The 23,601-nt window shown below is 44.5% G+C and overlaps 1 protein-coding gene across 1 annotated transcript in view; it reads right to left on the bottom strand.

Moving 5' to 3' along the window:
- Window positions 1-23,601, bottom strand: part of C8HXorf58 (chromosome 8 CXorf58 homolog) — a 959,020-nt gene that overhangs the window by 713,237 nt on the left and 222,182 nt on the right. The window contains exon 3 of the mRNA XM_078657786.1: window positions 759-858. Within this exon, the coding sequence (XP_078513912.1) occupies window positions 759-858 (100 nt within the window). The remainder of the gene's footprint in view (window positions 1-758; window positions 859-23,601) is intronic.

The following is a 23,601-nucleotide window of genomic DNA, read 5'->3' as shown; positions in this document are numbered from 1 at the left end:
GGTTCCCAAGTTCAAGAAAGGGAACTGGGGAGGTAAACGTTTTATCTTGGGCACATCAGATCCTCTCCCAGTTTTCTTATCTTCAGATAGGAACTATAAATCTGCCTATTCAACAACTAGGGCCTAGGCAGGGTTCGTGCTGTTCTGTCTAAGAGCCCGTGCCGAGACACCTCTGGGTAGCCCTGCGTTCTATAGACTCATTTAACATGACTTTCAAACTAGGTGGGTCGCGAAAGTTTGTCATTCTTAAAATCAGGCTGTGGTTCTAAAACGTTTGGGAAACACTGATCTAGAGTGTCATTGAGGTTGCTACCTCCCCTTCTGTCAGTTGAGCTGTGCTTCCAGTCCTGGCTTGTATTGGACAGCAAAGAATTCTGGGAATTATAGTCTTGGTTATTCCTCAGGCACCAACAACATCTTCATCAACCAAGGGCTGCAATGTGAACTGATTCACTTAAAAATGGCACCAACAATAATCAATGCCTGCTAAGCCATAACCATGGGCTTTGCCAATGTTCGATTTCTTTTATTTTTAAGTCCCAATGGAAGGCATAATCGAAGAGCAAGCAACCCAGGTATCGGTGGTCGTTAACCAGATGTATCGTGTTGAACATTACTGACTTAAAGGTGTATGTTTGATGGTGTACATGAACAACGCAACATGTTATACATAGGTGCATTTAATTAAAAGGTTACTGATATAGAAAAAACGTTTTGAAAGCTGCACGTCAAGCAAACCACCACTGTACATCATTTACCGCTGCACGTGCTGCATGTTTCAGAAGTCTGAAGAGCCTTCTGTCCGTGTGAGACCTCCAAGCCCTCTGAATAACTTCAGCTGCGCGTCTTCTTTCAACCCTGCAGCAAAGAAATGCAGTCTGTCAATAATAATCTACAAAAGGGTATTTGAGGGGTGCTCGGCAAAACCTATGGGAATTCGGTCATAAAGTAAAATAAAATACACTTTCAAGGTGAATATACTTAAAATACAATATGCAGCTCATACACAATACACCTGTGGTTGTCGGTAACTGTAAATAGTGATTACACTTCGAGTAATTAGAGTAGCATCAGAGAACCCATTCGATCATGAATTGCCTCCAGAAGTGTAACGTATAGCATTTCATCCATAGCAAACAGGAGAAATATCAAGAGAAAAGTCTGTATTTACAACTCTTTGGATGGTAGACAAGCGACTAATACGCGTGTACTAGTAAAGGTGTGATAAGGCATTTAGAGAGAGGCAGGATTCAGCCAAAGAATAGGCTGGCCAACCACACTTGAGTTGAGTTGAAGGGATATATTGTGTTGGTCATAAATTTAGAGGTGGTTTAAAAATTCGGTACTTAAGTATTCATTGAAGATATTTGTCACAACCCCATTCTGAGGTACACGGGGCAAGCAGGAGCTACTGGGCCCCACCACCTGAGCTGAGGCCTTTTTCACCCGATGTCCTGGGGCCTGGCCTACTATGGGCTCTGAGCAACTGGGCCAGGTACTCCTTCAATACTTGATTCTCATTGGTAGCGCGGATCAAGCAGTTCAAGGCTTCTCATGGACGAAGTAGGTGTAGGGTGAGCAGAGGCTCATAACCCAAAATAAATCCAGCAACCTGCAATAAATGACTGTGAAGTCAGATGCTTGCTTTTATGTAAAAATATTTATTTATCTACGAACGCAAAGTACAATACGGCACCCTACAAATAATATACAGTCTTCATAAAGCAGGAACACCAGCTTTACCCGGGTCAGCTCTCAAATCCCATTTCTAAATTTAAGGATCATGGGTATTGTACATTTACATGAGACAACATCCAAGTTAAGCCCCGCTAGTGAGTTCAAGTCTCAGAAGTTCCACAATGGCTTTGAGAAAGTCAAAGTGTCCCTGCACCATAGCGCGTCAATCAGAGCAAGTTCCCCCCAAGGCCCGGCGGTCCAGTATTCAGTTTTACCCGCTCCTGCTGGAGTGGTAGTCCAGAGTGTCTGAGCGGGCGTCTGCAGCCTGATGGTGAGCATATGTCAAAAGGCTGCGGTTGAAGCAGCAGATGTCCACAGTGCTTCTCTGGTCTCACGGTAAGTCTTTCTCAATCTGGAGGAAGGTTCAGGTATTCCTGGACTTGGTGGAGGATGTGTTGTTTTTCCTACGCGAGTCACAATCCGATTCTTCTTTTCACGGCTTGCACCCTGCTTCAAGGCAACAGCCCTCCCACTTCAATAACGGTCCCCTCTGGTTGAATCCAATGACACATTTTTTGGTGTTCGACAAATGTGTCATGGGATTCAACCCAGGATTTTAGATATACTTTGGATTGTGAGTCAATACTGCAAACAGAACGTGAAGAATCTAACATTTGTAATTTGTAAGCCTTGAGAAAGGTCTATCATTTCTAGGGGGTGAAACACGTGCTGGTTGTTCTTCAACTACACTGATCATCTGATTGTCACTCTGAAAAGTGTAATGAAATATAATTGGAGCAACATACGTACAGACAAGAGCATGTTTGATTAATAAAAGGGAAGACACTCCTATGCTTCTTTGAACAAGATACACAATGGGGGAATTAAGGGTCAATACCCCGTTGGAATGAACTCCTGCCAAAAAGAAGGGATTTCAAACGACAGGCAGAGGGTTTTAGACCCTTTATCGGTATGATCCGTGCTCGCCCAGGAACGAAAATCGTTACACAGGATCCAGATATCACTGCAGATGTGGCACCCAGGGCAGGGGCACGTCCATTATCATGCGCAAGAATATTCCGTCCTAACAATATTACATAAGGGATAATGTATCCTTTGCATATATTACAAGGATACTACTAGACTTTGAAGGACTAAGCAATCATACAGAGGAAGAATGTTGAAGTATGAGTTCCTTCATAAAGTCACATAACTAAGAGGTAACTTGCATAATCCTTTTTTACATACAATGAAGGTTATTTCATTTATTATAATTAGGGCTCCCGGTTTTATGGTATTTATATTTTTGCCATTTCCATCTGTATTTATCCATATTTATTTTTTGGACATTTTATCTGTATTTATCCACATTTATTTTTCCACAAGTAAAAGACGACGCTGCAGTTAGTATTTTTCCACATTTATGTAAATTGACAATGCACACACACACTTGTTTGTTATTGGTCAACACAATACATTCATCTGAAAACTTTGCCATTCGCAGAATGTCCCAAATACGCCTAAAAGTGCTATCAAAAGCCATTTGTCTCAGAGCCTTGCAGTTTCTGCATCAGCACAGAGTTCCACATCCTCTCCCACACTGAACACCATACTGCCCCACTGAGAGAAACTCACACTGCCTTCATCTACAACCAAATTGTGCTGCGCTATAAACACCTTGAAGCAACTCAATTCAAATTATGCACTAGACAAGAGTAATATGCTGCTGGTAAAAGCATATCTGTATGTGCCCAGCACTACTTTCTAAACTGCATGTTATCATTTTTTAATTGGGAAAAACTAATATAATTTCAAGGCCCACAATACAGATATTGGAGCAGGAGGGGAGCAGGCCGAGTTCAAGCGGTGACAGCTCTGCACTACCTTCAAGCGCTGGGGCATTGGGGGTGCACCGAAAACGTAAGCAAAAAACCTCCCCTCTTGGATAGAGGGAAGCTAGCCGGTCACGAAAGGCAATAAGTCAATGAGAGGTGCGAACGGGGCTGATTTTACTGTCTATGGCTGATTTTACTGTCTATCCGATTTAAGTCTGTACAGACGTGTCAAGTTGAATTGTTAAAAGTGTGATTGATGCTGTATCACACCAGAAGGGAGACGGGAGGGGGGATCTAGCACCAGGCCTGACTGGAGCAAGCCCCAATTCATTGTTCACATTCAAACATTCTTAAATAAGCCATCCCTCCTCCCAACCCGTCCCCCCACTAACACCTATTCAACCAGAACAGAGCTCCTTCAGCGAAGGGGACCTTGTCCCACATCCTCAACTAGGCCTCCTCCCCCTCCCCCTTGCCTCATCGCAGTTGGGCGACTTGCCAGAATCAGCTCCTCAGTCACCTCCAAACCCCCCTGGAATCGACACGGTCAGCAGCCTCTCGACCGCAGGGCTCTACCCCTCCCTCCCCCCCCCCCGCCCCTCCAGACAGGCTGATGCAATGCCTTGACTTGCTAGAAGCACAGCTCTGGATCCTAGTTCACGGCCTAATGGAAACTCTTCACTCCCTAGGTAAAACACAGCGGTCAACCCCAGTCTCGGCTACCCCCCCTTCTCCTTCGCTAACAAACAGAATTGACTCACCACCCCCCCCCCCCCAGACCATGGCTCATGCATGCCCCCGGCCCCCACTTAAGAAACCCTGGGTGGATTCACGACCATGCCCTCATGCCCTTATAACTCCTTCGAATGCCTATCGGTCATCATCAAATCGAGTACTAATAGCCCACTTCACTGCCATCTCCTGTACCACCCTCCCGGTAACCACAACGAATTTGGAACACAGCTCAATGACTTGATCACCCAATGCGCTCTCAGCAACGATAGTAGCCTAATTCTGGGGGACCTTAACCTGAGATGAATGAATCAAAAAACCCACTCATCCAATCTCTGAATGGACTCCTGCTAGATAACGGTCTGTTCCAACACTGCCTAGAAGAAACACACCACAGAGGAGCGATCCTAGATGCAATCATCTCGGACAAGAAATCAATCACTATTGACTACATCATTCCTGTCGACTGGTCCAACCACCACATTATTCTTTTTCATATCAACCATCCGGCCCTTCCCAAACCCCCCACTCTGGCTCCTCCTAAATGGGTCAGGAACACATCCAGAGTCCCTCGAGACAAACTTGAAGAAGGGCTTAGCTCGCTCCTTCCAATCGAAGTGGAGCACCTCTCAACCTCTGATCTAACCTCACTCTACCACTCTAACCTGACACTCTCCTTGGACAAGCTGGCTCCCCTGAAACAAAAAAAAACTAGAAAAACACCCTCATGGACTTGGTTCACCACTGACATCAATGAGGGAAGAAGACAACTTAGAACTGTTGAGAGAACCTGGAGGAATAATCCCTCCTCCCTCCATCGCGATCAACTCAAGGCAGCACGCAGAAACTACAATAAGCACATCATGAACAAAAAGTCATCGTTCTTCTGCCTGGCCCTAAACAACGCTAAAAACCGTCCCAACGAACTCTTTAACATCATTAGGAGCCAAACATCCAAACCGTCAACATCCAATATGACGGCGTCAAAATCGCTGTGTAACAACTTTGCTAGCTTTTTCAATGATAAAATTGCCAAAATTGATCTGGCTCTCAGCACGGACCCTACCTCTCTCACGGGGACCTCGACACTAGCAACATTAAGCAACCCTCTAGTGAGTCCTCCTACGCTTTGGTCCTCATTCCGCCCCATCCATGAAGATGAGATAATCAAGCTGATAGCCGCTGCTAAACCCTCATCCCACTCCCTAGACCAGCTATCCTCGAACCTGATGAAAGACATGAAGCTCACCCTAGCCCCAATCTGGTGCAAGATAATCAATAGTTCACTGAGTACGGGACTCATTCCTGACTGCCTCAAAGTAGGCCAAGTCACGCCGTTACTAAAAAAACCTGGTCTGGACATTGAGGACATGAACAACTTCAGACCGGTGTCCAACCTTCCGCTCCTATCTAAAATTCTCGAAAGATGTGTTCTCCCTCAGTTAACCCAACACCTAGAGAATATCAATCTACTTGACCCTCACCAATCTGGATGCAGAAAGGGATGTAGCACCGAAACCGCAATCTTAAACGTCCAAGACGATCTTCACATGTCCCTCGACTCGGACCAATGCAGCCTTCTCATCCTACTTGACCTATCAGCCGCGTTCGATACAGTTGACCACTCCCTGCTCCTCAAAGCCCTCCAAGAGCGAGCGGGCATCGAAAGGACGGTACTTAAATGGTTCTCCTCCTTCTTTCACAACCGCTCACAAAGAATAAAAATCAACAACTTCGAGTCCGACCCCCGGCCCGTCAGAGGAGGAGTCCCTCAAGGATCAGTTCTCTCCCCTCAACTCTTCAACGTATATATGGAACCCCTTACCACACTTCTAAGGAAGTCTAACATTCCCTTCCACCTCTACGCAGATGATACACAACTCTACCTGGAAACCACCTCGATTGAAGACATCCACAGACTAAACGCCACGCTCAAAGAGGTCCAGCAATGGCTCTCAATGAACCACCTTAAACTCAACCAAGACAAAAACCCTCAAATCGAAGAATGGCTCAAAGCCTTAGACGCCCTTAATGGGGCTCTCACGCCAACGGACTCTGTGAAATCCCTAGGGATTACCCTCGACTCCAAGCTGGACATGAAAAAACACATCTCAAAAGCCGCAAAATCCGCATTCCTAAACCTGAAGCTCCTGTACAGAATAAAACCCTTCCTACCTCCTAAAGATCTCAAACAGGCCACACAGGCGTTGGTGCTTTCCAGAATCGATTATGGAATCGCAACCTTGACCGGTTCAGCAAGATCTCACTTAGGTCCCCTGTCCACGACCCTCAATGCAGCAGCAAGAATGGTCACAGGAACGAAAAAGTTTGAGCACATCTCTCCGGCACTTAGGGAACTGAAGTGGCTTCCTATGGACCAACGAGCCAGCTTTCGCACAGCCTGTCTCACCCATAAAGCCCTGCACAAAGGCAAACCTGAATATCTGGCTGCCAAACTCAAAAGGGCCTTTCAGTCCAGGAACCTCAGAAGCTCCAACCCGCTTCTACTCATCCCACTAAGAGCTCGGAAACAAAAAACCGGAACGAAATCCTTCGCGGGTAATGCGCCCAAAATTTGGAACTCCATCCCTCCCCACATCAGACTGACCCCCTCCTTCCCGAAATTCAAGACACTTCCCAAAGCCCTCTTCCTAGAGCGCTCTCGACCGTAAAGAGGAACCCAGAAAGGACTGAAGAAGGCTTCTATTGAAATCCCACCACCGGGAGTCACGCTCCGTTACTGTTGTCATTCTGCCGCAGAGTTATTTAACCAAAGATGCTTTGTTTGTATTTTCTTCTTTGCTCCTATTTTCCGTTCAGATCTTGTTTGCACACAATTTGTACATGCTGTGAAGCGCTCTGATACCTTCGGGTCCAGCTAGCGCTATACAAAACTTCAATAAATAAATAAATAAATATACAGCAAATGGACAGGCCTGTTATCATTAAAATATATAATCCTGCTGTGATTTAAAATAAGTCACGCTATTGGGCATCATAGTTTAGGACTGAGCCTTTTATAACATTGAAATCTACATTATTTCTTTACTCTCCCCTTACATACATTATATTGAAGGCATTGACAACAATACAGTTAGTGGGCGTTTGTTAATGCTTTATTTATTTGGACTGCACGAAAGTTGTTATAGTAACATGCACATGATGTGCCCTAGTTCATGCTGATAATTTTACAAACAGCCTGTGCCCCGATGCACTCAGAAATTTTCCGAAGGCTTTTGGCCTTTGGAGGCTTGGTGGGGGTGGGAGCTCTGACTCTTCTCCTCACTGACTCTTCCCACACTGGAACTGGATGTGACTTTCTTTGTTAAAAACACCCAAGTACTTCACTGGTCTTTAAAAGACCATTCATTTTTAACGAGGCCTTGTTGTTTCTTGAATGGCTTTTTCTCACCCCATAAATACCGATAACACCAATCCAGAGGCGATACCTACTCTGTGAGCAATCACCATACCTGTTTTTCAACTCTCTGCTGGATCAGGAGTAGCGCCACAAAATGTGCTAGTATTTTCCCGTTTTTACATATAAATACAGACAATGGAAAACTTGTTTTCCGTCTGTATTTATATGTAAAAATCTGTTTAAACGGAAAACCGGGAGCCCTAATTATAATACATGGATACTGAGAAAGATTAAGGGCCTGATTTAGACTTTGGCAGACAGGTAAATACTTCGATATGGAGGAGTACTTTACTCCAGCCATTTCGAGGATCCTCAGACCCCCAAATTTAGAGATGTCGGCTGGCAATGCAGACATCTCTTAACACTGGTAGGGACCGACATCACAGTGGTTCCTGTCAATGTATTAAAAGCTTGATGGATGGTTCATTTAAAATGACGGTACCATCAATCAAACGTAACATGTTTATGAATTTTCAAAAACAAAATCGCACTTTGGTATTTTGTTTTTTGAAAATACAACCACTAATGCATCCCACGCCATAAGAGTTGGTTCCCATTGTGTGGGGGTCATTTTGCAGCTTTCACTGTCCCTTACTGCCCGGTTTTACCAGGAGGCAAGGGGAAGTGAAAACTGGGCAATCCACTCTAATTAAGATAGGTGGTTAAAATCACAAAAACTCCGGAGGTTTAATGCAAGTCACTTTTAAAATAGGTGGTAGTTCAGAAGGTGCTGAAACATACAGTGTGATTTTTGTTTTTGTGTAATAAACTGTATCATTCAAAACATATGATTACTGCCATAAATGTATCCTGCCTGCAAATTACTATTTATGAGGGCAACCGGGCAGTTATTATCTCCCATAAGGTGCACCATAACAAGTGAGGCACAGGAAAATTATTTTGTCAAACATCTACACTGCCCCCATACAGGAAGTAGATCGTTTCAATCACAAAACCCTAACCAGGATCCAGATTACGCTGCCAAAGGTGGAGGAAGTATGGGCAATAAAGCCCCGGGCCCAGAAGGGTTACCTATTGACCTTATCAAACACAAGCCAGATTTTTGGGCGCCCCTTCTTTTAAATGTTTTTAAGAACTTAGTGCATGTCCCAATACCTAAAATATGGTCAACAAGTATTATTGTCCCAATTTTTAAAAAGGGCGATCACTCCCAACCCAACTGCTACAGGCCTATTTCTTTAATAGACAATACTTTAAAAATCCTGAGGTTAGTGGCACCTTAGGGCCCTGCCAATTGGGCGTTTGGAGCAAAGTAGGTACTAACGAACAATGCCTAAACCTCAATTTAATCATCGGCAAATATACCATAGCTCGGCACTCACTAATATACCTGGCCTTTATGGATCTGAGCTCTGCCTTTGACTTTGTCAATAGGTTAAGATTATGGTCCATTCTCTTGGCCTATGGCTTGAACGAGGCAGTGGCGCACTTCTTAGCGCACTTACGTAAAGATCTAAAGGCCCGGGTCAGGATGAGCAGTGGGGGTGAAGTCTCCGAGGACATTAAAGTAGGTCGAGGGGTTAGACAGAGATGTGTTCTAGCCCCTCTTCTTTTTATTATTTATATTAATAGTCTGCATAAATCTCCAACCACATTGACCTATTACATTCCTAAAGTAAATGGTAAAACACTCCCCGTGCTATTATATGCCAACAATGCGAACCTTATGGGCCGCACACCCAACGCCCTACGCACTCTAGTGCAGGGCTTTGTTGATTTTATGGCTAGCTTGGACCTAAGCACTAATTTAAAAAAATCTTTTACAATGCTCTGCAGGCCAAGAAAATACCAACTAAATTGTATATCTGTGGGAGATCAGAAACTAAAAAGCACTGGCACTTTTCCCTATCTAGGGTTGGTCTCTGCTGCGAACGGCTCCTGGTGTGAACACATGGCGTTTTGCAGGAGCAAGTTCTCAAAGGCCTCCAATTCCATTCTTAGCCTCCCACGGCCCAAGAGAACAGGTGCCATTTTAGCTATTAACCATTTTTTTTAAATCTCAATGCATACCAACTGCCACTTATGGTGCAGAGGTTTGGGGCATCGCTAACAGTTATAGCATATAGAGGACTTCATAAGGGCTCGTCCTGCCCTATTCTGGCTATCTATATGGAAAAACCCGGCAGCATCACTCACAAGAGAGATCATAGGCAATTGCATTGGCTGCGAAAAAGGGCAGGACATTCCGTGGCTGTCCGGAGTGAATCGGAGCCTATGCAGTGTCAACTTAGGAAGGCTGTTCTTAAGCCCAAGCCAAGCTGAGACCGTACACAAAAACTTCCTTAGGAATGCACTTAATACTCTTTATGGCATGGAAAGGATGGAGAAGTAATCCAAGAAATCTCCTGTTTCCAATTTTATGATCATTGAACATGTTGCGTATCCCTTGGCCAGCTATCTCACCCTGCTCATGAGTCTTTGGGAGGGGAGGAGCCTTCTTTTCCGCCTAAGGTCAGGCACTGTAACATGTTTGCTGTGTTCTCCTCTCAGTTATAACTCAAACCTAGATTCCCTACCCTACCCGTGTGACGGACAGATCGGCCAAAACGATTTTACATTTTTTAGTCTTTTGTAAATTTTATACAAAATATGGCAATTGGCTCCTAACTCAGTTAAAAAAACATGCCCATCATTCTGGCAGATGCTTACAGGAGGATACTCACATTGGCAGATAAATAGTTAGTTTTCCGCGTTAGCACTTTTCTGAGAATTGCAGTGAAGGCCCGCAATATTGAGAGAGCGCAATTCAAGAAAATATAGAAGTGCATCATATTTACAAGCACGTTGTATTTGTTTAGTAAACATTTTATAAGAGTGTCGAATTTATAGAGTGAAAATATATAATAGTGTTTAATTAAAATAGAATACTTATATCAAGTGTGAAAAGCTAATGTAGATGTTTGTAGAGATGTTCGAATGATGTTGAAATCTCATGTTATGTGGCAGTGGCAGGGGAAAATGTAATGCTGCTAAACGTAGAAATGTGTAGGCCACATGGCAGTTCACATAGAGTACAAGATGCTGTTACACTCTTACACGATGGTGGATTTCAATGTTATTGTAATTCAAAGTATTATTGATCCTAGAACTGAAATATGTTTTATAAATGTTTCATATAATCATTGTGTGTAACAAGTTAGAATGCTGTTTAGAAGAAATTAAATGTTTTACAGAGTGCACAGGCCCGTACATGTAATTCCAAGATAGGCCTGAATAGACAAAAGTCATTTCGTTTGATCTGCATGTGCTCGTTAGAGAAAGGCTGTGTTAGGCACAAACTGTGGAGCCTATTTGAATGGTTTACGACTTAAAGATATGGTGGAGGCCGGAATTTGGGGCCCACAGTACAAGTGTCTGTGTGCAGGTGCGAGGAGGTTTTAATCAAGAGAGTGATGAATAGACTTTTGTTCAAGAGAGCCAGGCACAGGCCTGGAGGAGTCTTCAGGAATTTCCTGGGGGTACCGTCTTGCCGGAGAGGAGCCTGGGAAGCAAGGTCAACGCTAACGATGGGCCTAGAGGAGTATCAGCATGGAGCATACCAGAACCAACACCACGTGAGGGGCGTCTCTAAGGGGTGTCTCCAAAGGGCGTTCCTATTGTAAGTGTGATTTTGTATTAGGGACAGTACCCCGGGATGGAGTTAAGGCAGATGATCTGAGGAACCCAAGAGAGCGGATGGGTAGGCAGATAGGGAACTGCAAGACATCGTTTTGAAACAAAGACTAAGGGAAGTGTGTGATCTTCTTTGGAAGTCACCACTGCTGACACCTTTTTAGGTTAAGATCTTGTTAAGTAGGGATGTCACTTAGTCTAGTGTAGGGACAGTCTAATCTGATTTCTTTCCTTTCTGTAAATGACTCATAAGCTACAGCTTGTGTCTATTCTTGCAACTTTGATGATTTTTGAATTGGTTTTGGTAATAGTCTTTTGCCGACTAAGAGCATTTAGAAAATTCATGTTTGTATTGATATCCGTATATCTTTTGAACCTTATATTGAGATGTTTGTATCTCCAGTTAAGTTTGGCTTTGTAATAAACTTTTAAACCTTTTAAGCTTAAGTGGTTCTTTAGAGTGGTGTAAGTCACTAACGGATTAACCTGGTAGTGGATTGCCTTTTACTCAATGACAGGTACCAACGGTTCAGTCGACCTGAGTTGGAATCTAGGCCTATAACTATAGACCAGAAATCCCGCGTTAATAGTTGGTAGCAGAGTGAGGATGGTTACCTTCTTGAGGAAGGTGATCTAGACTAAGTTAAGTTTACCCCAAGGTCCCTAGAGATCGAGAGGTGGCCTGCCGAAGAGGGTGCTGACGGCGCGAGAGAAAAGCAGCAGAATCGGACGAGAGTGAGTATAACAAGGGTCATGCGTGGACAGATTGCGGTGTTTTGTGTTGTATCTGTATTGTAATGTCATGCGGAGTTGAATGCCTGTAGTGTGAATGAGAGAGGGTTGTGAGCGCGCGCAACCTGGCAAAATCTTAAGTTCGGGGAAGAGCTTAAGTGGTTCGGGTGTATCGAACACCCAGAGTAGTTGTCGACCAGAGAAAAGGGGGTCATGAGGTACCATTGATCGCCCGCAGGACCGAGATAGGGGGAATGCAAGAGTGAGTGTGTGGGTAACGGACGCAGGTCGAAAGTTACCGTGTGCAAGTAACCTATCAGAGAAGGCGATTGTCCGGACGTACACGGAAAGACATTTCGTCAGTTAAGGTGACAATTACAGTTAGACTGTGGACGTACAGTCAAGGAAAGTGATCGCTTGGTCGGAAGTAATCATTTTTCAGAGTATGAATGGGACGCATGCATGACCGGGAGACGAGCGGAGAAAGGAGGGGAACTGCTGCAAAGGGGAGACGAGTGACGTCAGCGAGAGCCGCGCTGAGATAGGCCGGTTGGTGTGAAGCCGCGCTGTGATAGGGCGGTTGGTGTGACGTCAGCAAAGAGCCGCGCTGTGATAGGCCAGTTAGCAAGAACCGCGCTGAGATTGGTGGATTGTCATCAGGAAGTAAACGAACGTGGAGAAAAATAGAAATTCGTAAATTTTGAATATGAAGTGTTTTAAATGTTTGAGAGGGATTTTTAAGAGAAAAAGAAGAGAATCCTATTCCGGGGAAGAGGCACCGCCGGAGGGTACACCAGCTCACTATATGGCAACGAATGTTGGGTTGCATACTATACTGTGGCTTGGGACTTTGGAGTAAGATTACAGAGGGGAATGAGGAACTGACTTTTCCAAAATACGGAACGTTTAGATTAGAAGTGTTACATCAATTGAAAGCAGTTATGTCCTCATTGAGACCTTTGCCTAGACCGACACAGTTTGAGGCCCTTAATGCATGGATTAGGGCGGCGCACGACAGGAGTCAGCACAGACGCCAAGAAAGGGTACGGCGATCAGTGAGGGCAGTGCAAGATGCCAAATGGGATGCGGAAGCCAAGAAGTGGAGGGTACAGGTGATTGAGGTGGATAAGTTGTACCCCTTGAGAGAAGTTACAGGTGGAAAGAAACCCATAGAAGAGGATGATGAGAGCGAGTCGGAGGACGGTCTAATAAATAGGTTGTTGATAGATAAACCACCTCCGGACAATAGGGAGGTAGAGAGTACGGAGCTCTCAAGGAAAGGTAGGGTTGACACAGAAGAGAACAGGCCACTCCCTATAGCGGATTGGGTACCTACCAAAGGTGAGGAGACACCTCAACATAGTCCTGTACAGAGAGTAGTCGGAAGGTTTGTGGTGCAGAAGACGCCAGCAACAGAAAGGGTTGAGTCTTATGGATTACCAGATGCTCTTCAAGTACCCGTTACCATAGGTCCTGTAGTGTCGGTTTACCACCCAGAGAAAGGGAGAGAGAAAGAACAGGTACGGCTAGAGAGAGAGAGAGTTGAAATGGAGAGAAGGAATAACACGACAAATGCCTGGAGGCAATCGCCGGGACCGATAACGTGGAACACCCCATTGGAGTCAGCAGTGGATCCCGTAACAGAACAGGGGGGTCAGAGAGGACCGATGGACCTGAGGGAACCACGGCCGAAATCCTACATGGAGTTGAGGGCTGACTTGAGGGAATGGGAGGGGTCCACAGAAGCACCGAGCAACAGGTCAAGAGCAGAAGCAGAATGGGGAAGTCGAGGCAATGGGATATTATCTCACTGTGGGGCTAGCGAAAGCAGTCAGGAGTGGGAAGGTAAAAGTCAGGAGAGTAGAGGAGTTACCCGTCATACAGACAGCGGAAATGGGCAGGAGCAAAGAGGCAGAAGGACGGAGTGTGGAGAGACATCTCGTTTCACCCAAGGCGAGGGAGACCAAAAGACCGAAGAATACAGAGATAGGTTTAGATGCACTCACCACGCACCTAATGATAACGTACAGCACTGGAATCGTGGGAGCATAGGGAACAGTGAAGGATCTTGCCATGTGTCGAGTGATCAGAGATCTCCGGCAAATGGTGAAGAAATGGGAAATAATGGAATGTCTTACCATGCACCTAGAGTAACCATGCAGAATGAGAAATATGTGACTATGGGAAATAGAGGAGTGTTTCACCATACACCCAGAGAGGATGGAACTGCATGGGACCTGGAGAGATGGGAGCAAGGGAGGACTCCCCATAACTCGCCTGAGCCTAGACGTAGGACTCAGAGCTGTAATGGGAGAGATGTAAATAGACTCTCTAGAGATGGCATATTGAAAGCTGTAATAAAAGCCAAAAGACTTGACGTGTCCAGTTTAAAATCTGACCTGGACGAGATAGTAGATGGTACAGTGCCGATAGAAAGGATTGACATGTACTAACAAGATGAGCTGCTGTTTATAGCAAAGGACATCACTCGAAAAGCCAGAGCAACTCATGAGAAACTGTCTGAACTGGCAGACAAGTATATGGTAGATTTGTCCAGAACCAAGGCATTACAGGGTAACCACAGGTTGCATTATTCAGATCAGGACTTAGATGAGAGGAGGACAACTGGATTAAAAACACATATAAGGGAACTGATCATGGGAATAAGAGCATGGAGGGACCTGGACAAATGGGAAGAGAGGTGGTCGAAAAAGGGCACTGTTAGGCGGAGTGCGAATGTGATGTCTCTGGAGGGAAGACTAATGCAGATGGAGGCATTCCCTTTGCGTGAAATAGCGAATGGGAATTATGTACACGTGCCCTGGAGTAGGGGAGATTTGGCTGCATTCACCAACTCATTTCCGAAGTTAAGGGAGAACCCTGTAGAGTGGTACAAGCAGGTAGAGAGGTTTGTGAAGATCTCAAAAGTATTGTGGATTGATTTGAACACCTTGTTTGATATTGTGGTCCCAGGAGACTTGTGGATAGCATGCAAGGTTAGTGTCGAGTGGCCAACTACAGAACCAGCAAGGGATACTCGTACTAATGGACCGTCAGAAACAGTAATGTTAAAATACGATAGGGTAATGACATGGCTGAAGGAGAAGGTGCCACCACAAGACATAGATTGGGTAAAAATAGACCGAACAAGACAGGAACCAAAGGAGACAGTCCATGAGTATTATGAGTGATTGCTGAAAGCATTCAAACAATACAGTGGACTAGATGTAATGGACCCCAAGGATATAGGACAGTTTGTATCAAAGTTTGTTTTGGGGTTGAGACCTGATATTTGTTTGATGATTCAGCAGCATTTAATTTGTTGGCAAAACAAACCATTGGATGAGATTCTGAGATACGCAAGATACTGCAGTGATGAGATAGAGTCCAAAGCAAAGAAATTAAAGGAGAAATTGATGATGGTGCAGATGCAGTCAGCTGGAAAGAGAGGACAGCAGCAACAGGGAACAGGGACAATGGGACGGAAATCAAACAATCAGAATAAGGACAACGAGGAAAATCCGAGACCTAGAATAGACTTTGCTACATTGAAGAAACTACAAAGTGTCATCAGTGTCACCAGGTGGGACATTGGAGACGCGAGTGTCCCTATAACCCTGAAAATGGAGAAATAGAAGTAGAGGAGGAAGTTCAGGAAGTTCCAGTTCAAAGGGTGACAGTGTCAAGAAGTAATGTGGCCAAAGGGGGGACTTCGGCTCCACAAGCTCAGTTCCCGCAGCCACCAAAGATTTCGACAGGGGGAAAGATCCATAGACAAATGCCCCTCTTTGTAGATGGAGAAGAGAGTTACTACGTTGATCCATTGACGGGACAACGTGTAAGCAGACAGGGGGACTGTACCCTCTGGGCAGTTCTAGAGGTGGATCAAAGAGGACCGTTTGTTGAGGCTGAAGTGGCAGGGTGTCCTACAACATTCCTAGTGGATACCGGAGCTACTCGATCAACTTTGAGATCGGCAGTGGTTCCGGATCTACCGATGTCGGGGGAAACAATTCAGGTGGTAGGAGTTGCAAATAAGAGAATGAATAGCCCTTTGACGGAACCAGTATCAGTGAAAAAAGGAAACTACACAGATGAACATCAGTTTGTAGTATGTGATTCTAGTCCTGTGTGTCTGTTAGGAAGGGACTTATTGTGCAAACTGAACTGCACAATATACTGCACACCTCAGGGAGTAGAGGTACAGACTACAGATGATGACGCTACCTTCAAAGTTGTAAATTCGAGAACATGCATAGAACTGTATCCTACCCTGACAGTGGAGGAGCTCCCAGGGGATTTACGAGAGGCGGTGTCATCAGAGGTATGGGATTTTACTGGAGAAGAGATAGGACTGATCAAAGGAGTAGAACCAGTGAAGATCATGGTAAAACCAAATGCTGAATATCCAGGAACGCCCCAATATAAATTGACCCCGGAGACGATTGCCGGAATAAAACCTGTAATCGACTCTATGATAAAACAGGGAATACTGAAGGAAATCGAGGGAAGTCCATGCAACTCCCCGATTATGGGTTTGCAGAAACCTAGTGGGAAATTTAGAATAGTGCAAGATCTTCGAAAGATTAACCACATAGTTGTTTCATGTTGTCCAGTGGTACCGAATCCATCAGTGATATTGTTTCAGATACCATTCCAAGCTGAGTGGTTCACAGTGATAGACCTTTGTCAGGCTTTCTTCTCAATCCCATTGGATGAGGAGAGCCAGTACCTTTTTGCTTTTAAGCTGGAAAATCGCGTTTTAACATGGTGTCGTATCCCCCAAGGGTTTACAGATAGCCCATCAATTTTCAACCAGCTGTTGAAGAAAAATCTTGAAAGTCTGGTACTGCCCCAGAACTCGGTTCTGGTCCAGTACATAGACGACCTACTTGTTGCGTCAGAGACAGAAGAGGCTTGTAAGACAGATACCATTGCCTTGCTGAACCATTTAGCTGAAAATGGGTATAAGGTATCTCCGAACAAATTGCAGTACTGTCTGACAGAAGTACAGTACTTGGGTCACAGGATAGAAAAAGGAAAGCGCAAAGTGTCACCAGATAGGATAGAGGCGATAATGAAGATGAATGCGCCTAAGACACAGAGAGAAGTCAGGATGTTCCTAGGAATGGTTGGTTATTGCCGACAGTGGATAGCTAACTTTTCACTGAAAGCAAAACCTTTACAAAAACTGACGCACAAGGAGGTGAGTGATCCGGTACCATGGGACAAGGATTGTTTAATGGCATTCCTCCAGCTGAGAGAAGATTTGTGCCGTGCTCCGGCTTTGGGAATGCCAGATTATGAGAAACCATTTTCACTTTTCTGTTGCGAAAGGGAAGGTTGTGCTTTGTCAGTTTTAGTACAAATTCATGGAAATGCCCGTAGACCAGTTGCATACTTTTCGGCTACCTTAGATCCAGTAGCCGCAGCGTTGCCCGGATGTCTCAAATCCGTTGCTGCATCAGGTGTCAGCATTGAGCAGTGTGAAAATATTGTAATGGGACACCAGTTAGTGGTGTATGTACCGCATTCTGTAGAATTGTTGATGACCAGGCCCAAGACACAGCACATGACCAAAAGTAGGCTCACGCGCTACGAGCAAGTTATACTTGCTGCGGAGAACGTGACCCTTAAGAGGTGCTCTGTTTTGAATCCTGCTACGTTGATGCCACTTCCTAATGATATTGAAGGCGAGGAATGTGAAGATCACGACTGCCTGGATGTGTCTGAACTATGCACTAAGCCAAGACCAGATATCGTGGATGAGCCGTTGATCGACCCTGATGAAATTTTCTTTGTTGATGGCTCATGTTTAAGAGACGATACTGGTCGGTTGAGAGCAGCTTATGCTGTTTGCACCATTACTGGAGTTGTGGAAGCCGCTTGCCTGGAAGGAGTACACTCCGCTCAGGTAGCAGAAATCATTGCATTGACACGTGCCTGTATAGCAGGAAACAAAATTAGAGTCACCATTTATACCGATAGCCAATATGGTTTCGGTGTAGTTCATGATTTTGGGCAGTTGTGGTCTCAGAGAGGTTACATGACCTCCTCTGGTTCGCCTATTCGAAATGGAGAATTTGTGCGACTGTTGTTAGAAGCATTACAAGGTCCAGCTGCAATTGCAATCGTCAAATGTGTAGCCCACACCAAAAATACAGATTTTGTGTCACAAGGTAATAGATATGCAGATGAAGTTGCCCGCTATTGCGCGGAGCAAGGATACTCTTTCACGGAGGTGGAAGTAGGTGGGGCTCAGGAAAAGACTGAATTAAATATGATGCTGGAAACGGTTGATACTTGGGAGGATTTAAAAAACATGCAAGAGAACGCACCTGATTCTGAGAAAAAGGCATGGGAAACAGCAGGATGTGTGAAAAGGGAAATGGATTTCTGGGTTTCAGCAGATGGAAGAGCAGTGTTACCTGAGGAATTAGTGAGTCCAATGGCACGACAGATACATGGTCCAGTACACTTAGGAAGGGATGCCATGCTGAGGGTATTCAGGCAGACTTGGTATTGCCCTAAGTTTAGGATTGCAGCAGAAGCAGTGTGTAGGAGATGCGTTACTTGTCAGCAACTGAACGTAGGGAAAAGAACACCGGTTACAATGAGTCACATTGGGAGGTCTGGGGGGCCTTTCAACAGAATGCAATTAGATTTCATTGAGATGCCAAAAAGTAACCACCTCAGGTATGTTCTGGTGGTTGTATGCATATTTTCCAGATGGGTCGAAACATACCCTACACGCAGGTGCGATACACTCACAGTAGCAAAGTTGTTGCTTAGAGAGTTGATCCCGCGCTACGGGGTGCCAAACTCCCTGGAATCAGATCGAGGAACTCATTTCAACAGTGAAGTTGTGAAAATGCTTTGCTCTGCATTGAATATTGATCAGAAGTTGCACTGTAGCTATCGACCAGAGGCTTCAGGTATCGTGGAGCAGATCAATGGCACTTTGAAGTCCCGAATAGCCAAAGTATGTTCTTAGTTGGCCTGATGCTTTGCCCTTGGTACTCATGAGTATGCGCAGCACACCAGACAGGAGGACAGGTCTCTCTCCACACGAAGTTTTAATGGGGAGGGCAATGAGACTTCCGTCTGTACCCACTACAGCTTTGTTGAATATTACGGATGACCTAATCCTGGATTACTGCAAGGGGCTGTCTGACGCCATTCATTCTGTGTCTCTTCAGGTGCAGGCTGCTGAAGTTCCATCTTCAAGAGATCTATGTCACGACTTGTGTCCAGGTGACTGGATCCTGCTGAAGAAGCACGTCCGGAAGAACTGCTTAGACGTGCGTTGGAAGGGGCCCTACCAGGTGATCCTGACGACGAATACCGCTGTGAAGTGTGGAGGGCTGCCAAACTGGATTCATGCTTCCCATACTCAAAGAGTTCCAGCACCCCTAGAAGAAACAGCTCCTCTCGCAGATGAAAATCCAGCTGTGGATGGTGAACCACTAGAGGGGATCAGTCAAGCTGTGGGGGTGTCGGAAGAAGCTGGGAGCGCTACAGAACAAGAAGAAGAAGGACAGGACGGCAGTGAAACTGAAGTTGCCACAGAAGGAGAAGGTTGCTGTGAATACGGCTCAGACCCAGATCAAGCCCAGAGTGATCAAGAACTCAATGGGAGAACAAGATACAGGAGAACAAGGCGTGGAGAAGATAGTTGGCCTGAAAGAAAGAAGAGGCCAAGCTTGAAGACAGCTCCAGAGAAAACTCTTGCCCCTGTATCTGAAGACTCGGATTTGGACGTAAGTGCACAAGGACAGGAACAGGAAGGTCCGAGAAGATCGAGGAGGGTGCGAGTGCCTAGCAGAAGATACGCTACTCCTGAGTGGACCTACCTCGCTGCAGATGTCCAGTGTACAGGGAACTGGGAGGGTGAGGGAAGTGACCCTGATCAGCACTGATCCCATCATAACAGTGGAGATAGTGTTGTTGATACCGGGAGTGGAAGTCGAAGGGTTGCTGACACTCAATATCCCCTATCCTCCTTATCTGAGTGGAATAAGAGACTTGGTTTTGAACAGAATAGACTTCCCGACTTGTTGTCCAAGGAGGTCAATACTTGGGGAGGTCCTTCTTCGTTTGGAAATATTAGAAGCCGTGATTAGAGTCGCTGGAACACGTATAATTTCGGATTGCTAAAAAGACTGTGTGAAAGACTTTGCAAATAAACAAATTGAGAGATAACCTAGCGCCAAGTGGAAGAAGAAGAAACTAGGGACTTTCATTTAGTGGACGGAGAAGGGCTAGGGTTGTCTGTTGCTATAGAAACAAAGACTGATCTTGCGGAGAAGATTATCAGCCTCCAGGTGTGGTTCGAAAAGAGACATTGTACAAAGGAAAGAGACATTGTGCTTAGAAAGAGAACTGGAACTACACTGTTTGAGGGCATGGAGGTTGGCAACCCGAACCGCAGGGCCAAATGTATAATAGGCACACTTTTAGTGGGAGTGATTTTTCTTATAGCTTTAGTGGTTACAATATCATATGTAGTGGGACATGAAAACGAAGAGAAAGCAACAACAAAACCAAAGATTACATCGACACAGAAACCTAATATTGCTAGTAAAAAGGGGGACAATACAGAGGAAGATAAAGCTTTACTAGCAGCTGAGACTCGTAGGTTACATGTAGATGAATCACAAGGGAACTTTAAATCGAATGCATATGCTAAATTGCTATACGAATATGTTGATGCTATGGAGGCTAAAAATTGTTATGTCTGCATGAAACTGCCAGCCTCTGTAGACGAAGGTATCAGATACATCATCTTCCATTGACTTATGGAATCACATGTAGTTTGCTGCTTAGTATATTTTATGAACGAGATGGGTTCGAATATTATTTCTCAAACTTTGATTCAGTGTTACCAGAAGTTCCAAATTACAAGCATTTGAATAAATGGGATTATTACAAGAGTGAAGACAGATTACAGAAATTTTTCCTTCCCTGGAAAACATTAGATACTTCACATGCCCGAAGAAATAATTTGACTTGTAAAGTGTCAGAAATTGAGAAAAAGTTTGTAGGGCAGGTGGATGATCGATACAGGAGACAGAAGATTCTGAAAGCTTCAGGTCAATGGAAGACAGATTGGACCGAGGAAGAAAGGGCACATCAAAGAAAGGGTAGCAATGGTCCAATAGCTTTAGACCGAGAGAAAAAGGGGAAATTGTGCATACATAGGGGTGAAACCTATTATGAAAATGTGTTTGTTGGAAAGGTGAGTTGTGAACATGCTTTCCAATTAGAATATTTTTCGAAAGATTTCTTGAAGGAAATGCAGGTGATCCCAAATGTATATTTTGTCTGTGGGAAAAATGCATACGTGAAATTACCAGATAATTGGTATGGATCATGTTATTTGGCAATTGTCTTTCCCAAAATATACCATGCTAAGGATTTGGAAATTATAGAGGGAGGAACTCAAGCTAGAGGAAGAAGGGATGTAAGCGCTGAGGAGGTAGTTGGAGACGTATTTGGTGCTATGTTTCCTATTTTAGGGATAGCATTAAATGATGTAAAGATTAGAAGATTGGCAACAGTTGTAGATAGGTTGTCCGCCAGTACTGCTAGATCATTAATGCTGGTGGAGGGAGAGATGCAATCGATAAGGGCAATGGTTCTTCAGAACCGACTTGCTCTAGATGTTCTGTTAGCCAAAGAGGGAGGAGTCTGTAAGGCTTTGAAGGTCCAGGAATGTTGCACTTACATTCCAGACAATTCAAAACCTTTAGAAAAGTACATTCGAAACATTACTGAAATACACAATGAGATTGAGGATTTGACAAAGGTAACAGTGTGGGAAAAGGTAGGTCAAGGAATGGGTAAAGTTGGAGGTTGGTTTGCCAGCCTAGGAAAGAATATTATTTGGTACATACTGAAACCTATTATCATAATAGTGATTTGTATAATCACTTTGTGGGGATTGGTGCGGCTGTACCAATGGTATAGATCAAACAGGTTGCAAAGAACCATGAGAAGGCAAGAGAGAAGATTGACTGCGATGCAGGATAATCAGTATAGGAGTCTGAAGGCTCTAGAGATGATGAAACGAGGGGGTACTGAAACGACTTCAGTTTGACTCAGACCTTACCTCAGGGATGGTGTTGTGATGGTGATGACTACTGAAAGTCATAAAAGGGGGGATTGAGAGAGCGCAATTCAAGAAAATATAGAAGTGCACCATATTTACAAGCACGTTGTATTTGTTTAGTAAACATTTTATAAGAGTGTCGAATTTATAGAGTGAAAATATATAATAGTGTTTAATTAAAATAGAATACTTATATCAAGTGTGAAAAGCTAATGTAGATGTTTGTAGAGATGTTGGAATGATGTTGAAATCTCATGTTATGTGGCAGTGGTAGGGGAAAATGTAATGCTGCTAAACGTAGAAATGTGTAGGCCACATGGCAGTTCACATAGAGTACAAGATGCTGTTACACTCTTACACGATGGTGGATTTCAATGTTATTGTAATTCAAAGTATTATTGATCCTAGAACTGAAATATGTTTTATAAATGTTTCATATAATCATTGTGTGTAACAAGTTAGACTGCTGTTTAGAAGAAATTAAATGTTTTACAGAGTGCACAGGCCCGTACATGTAATTCCAAGATAGGCCTGAATAGACAAAAGTCATTTCGTTTGATCTGCATGTGCTCGTTAGAGAAAGGCTGTGTTAGGCACAAACTGTGGAGCCTATTTGAATGGTTTACGACTTAAAGATATGGTGGAGGCCGGAATTTGGGGCCCACAGTACAAGTGTCTGTTTGCAGGTGCGAGGAGGTTTTAATCAAGAGAGTGATGAATAGACTTTTGTTCAAGAGAGCCAGGCACAGGCCTGGAGGAGTCTTCAGGAATTTCCTGGGGGTACCGTCTTGCTGGAGAGGAGCCTGGGAAGCAAGGTCAACGCTAACGATGGGCCTAGAGGAGTATCAGCATGGAGCATACCAGAACCAACACCACGTGAGGGGCGTCTCTAAGGCGTGTCTCCAAAGGGCGTTCCTATTGTAAGTGTGATTTTGTATTAGGGACAGTACCCCTGGGTGGAGTTAAGGCAGATGATCTGAGGAACCCAAGAGAGCGGATGGGTAGGCAGATAGGGAACTGCGAGACATCGTTTTGAAACAAAGACTAAGGGAAGTGTGTGATCTTCTTTGGAAGTCACCACTGCTGACACCTTTTTAGGTTAAGATCTTGTTAAGTAGGGATGTCACTTAGTCTAGTGTAGGGACAGTCTAATCTGATTTCTTTCCTTTCTGTAAATGACTCATTTTTTTTTTTTTTTTTTTTGTAAGAAAGACCTTTATTGTCCGATTCACAATGTACACATCAGCATTGCTTACAACCCAGCCGGGCCAGCTGCAGTCAGTGGAGTTCGTGACATATAAAGAGAATAAACACAGCTTCAAGCTCGGCAACCCTGGGGTCCGGCAGCGTATATCAACATTTCACACAACATCATGACGCGTACATCTTTAGTGTCCAGCATGTGTGCGGTCTTTGGGTTTTTCAGTGAGGATATAGTGGTTCTAGGTGGGTGCGCTGAG

Source organism: Lissotriton helveticus, chromosome 8 (genome assembly GCF_964261635.1).
Source record: "Lissotriton helveticus chromosome 8, aLisHel1.1, whole genome shotgun sequence".
Lineage (NCBI taxonomy): Eukaryota > Metazoa > Chordata > Amphibia > Caudata > Salamandridae > Lissotriton > Lissotriton helveticus.
This window is presented reverse-complemented; position numbering and strand designations above follow the sequence as displayed.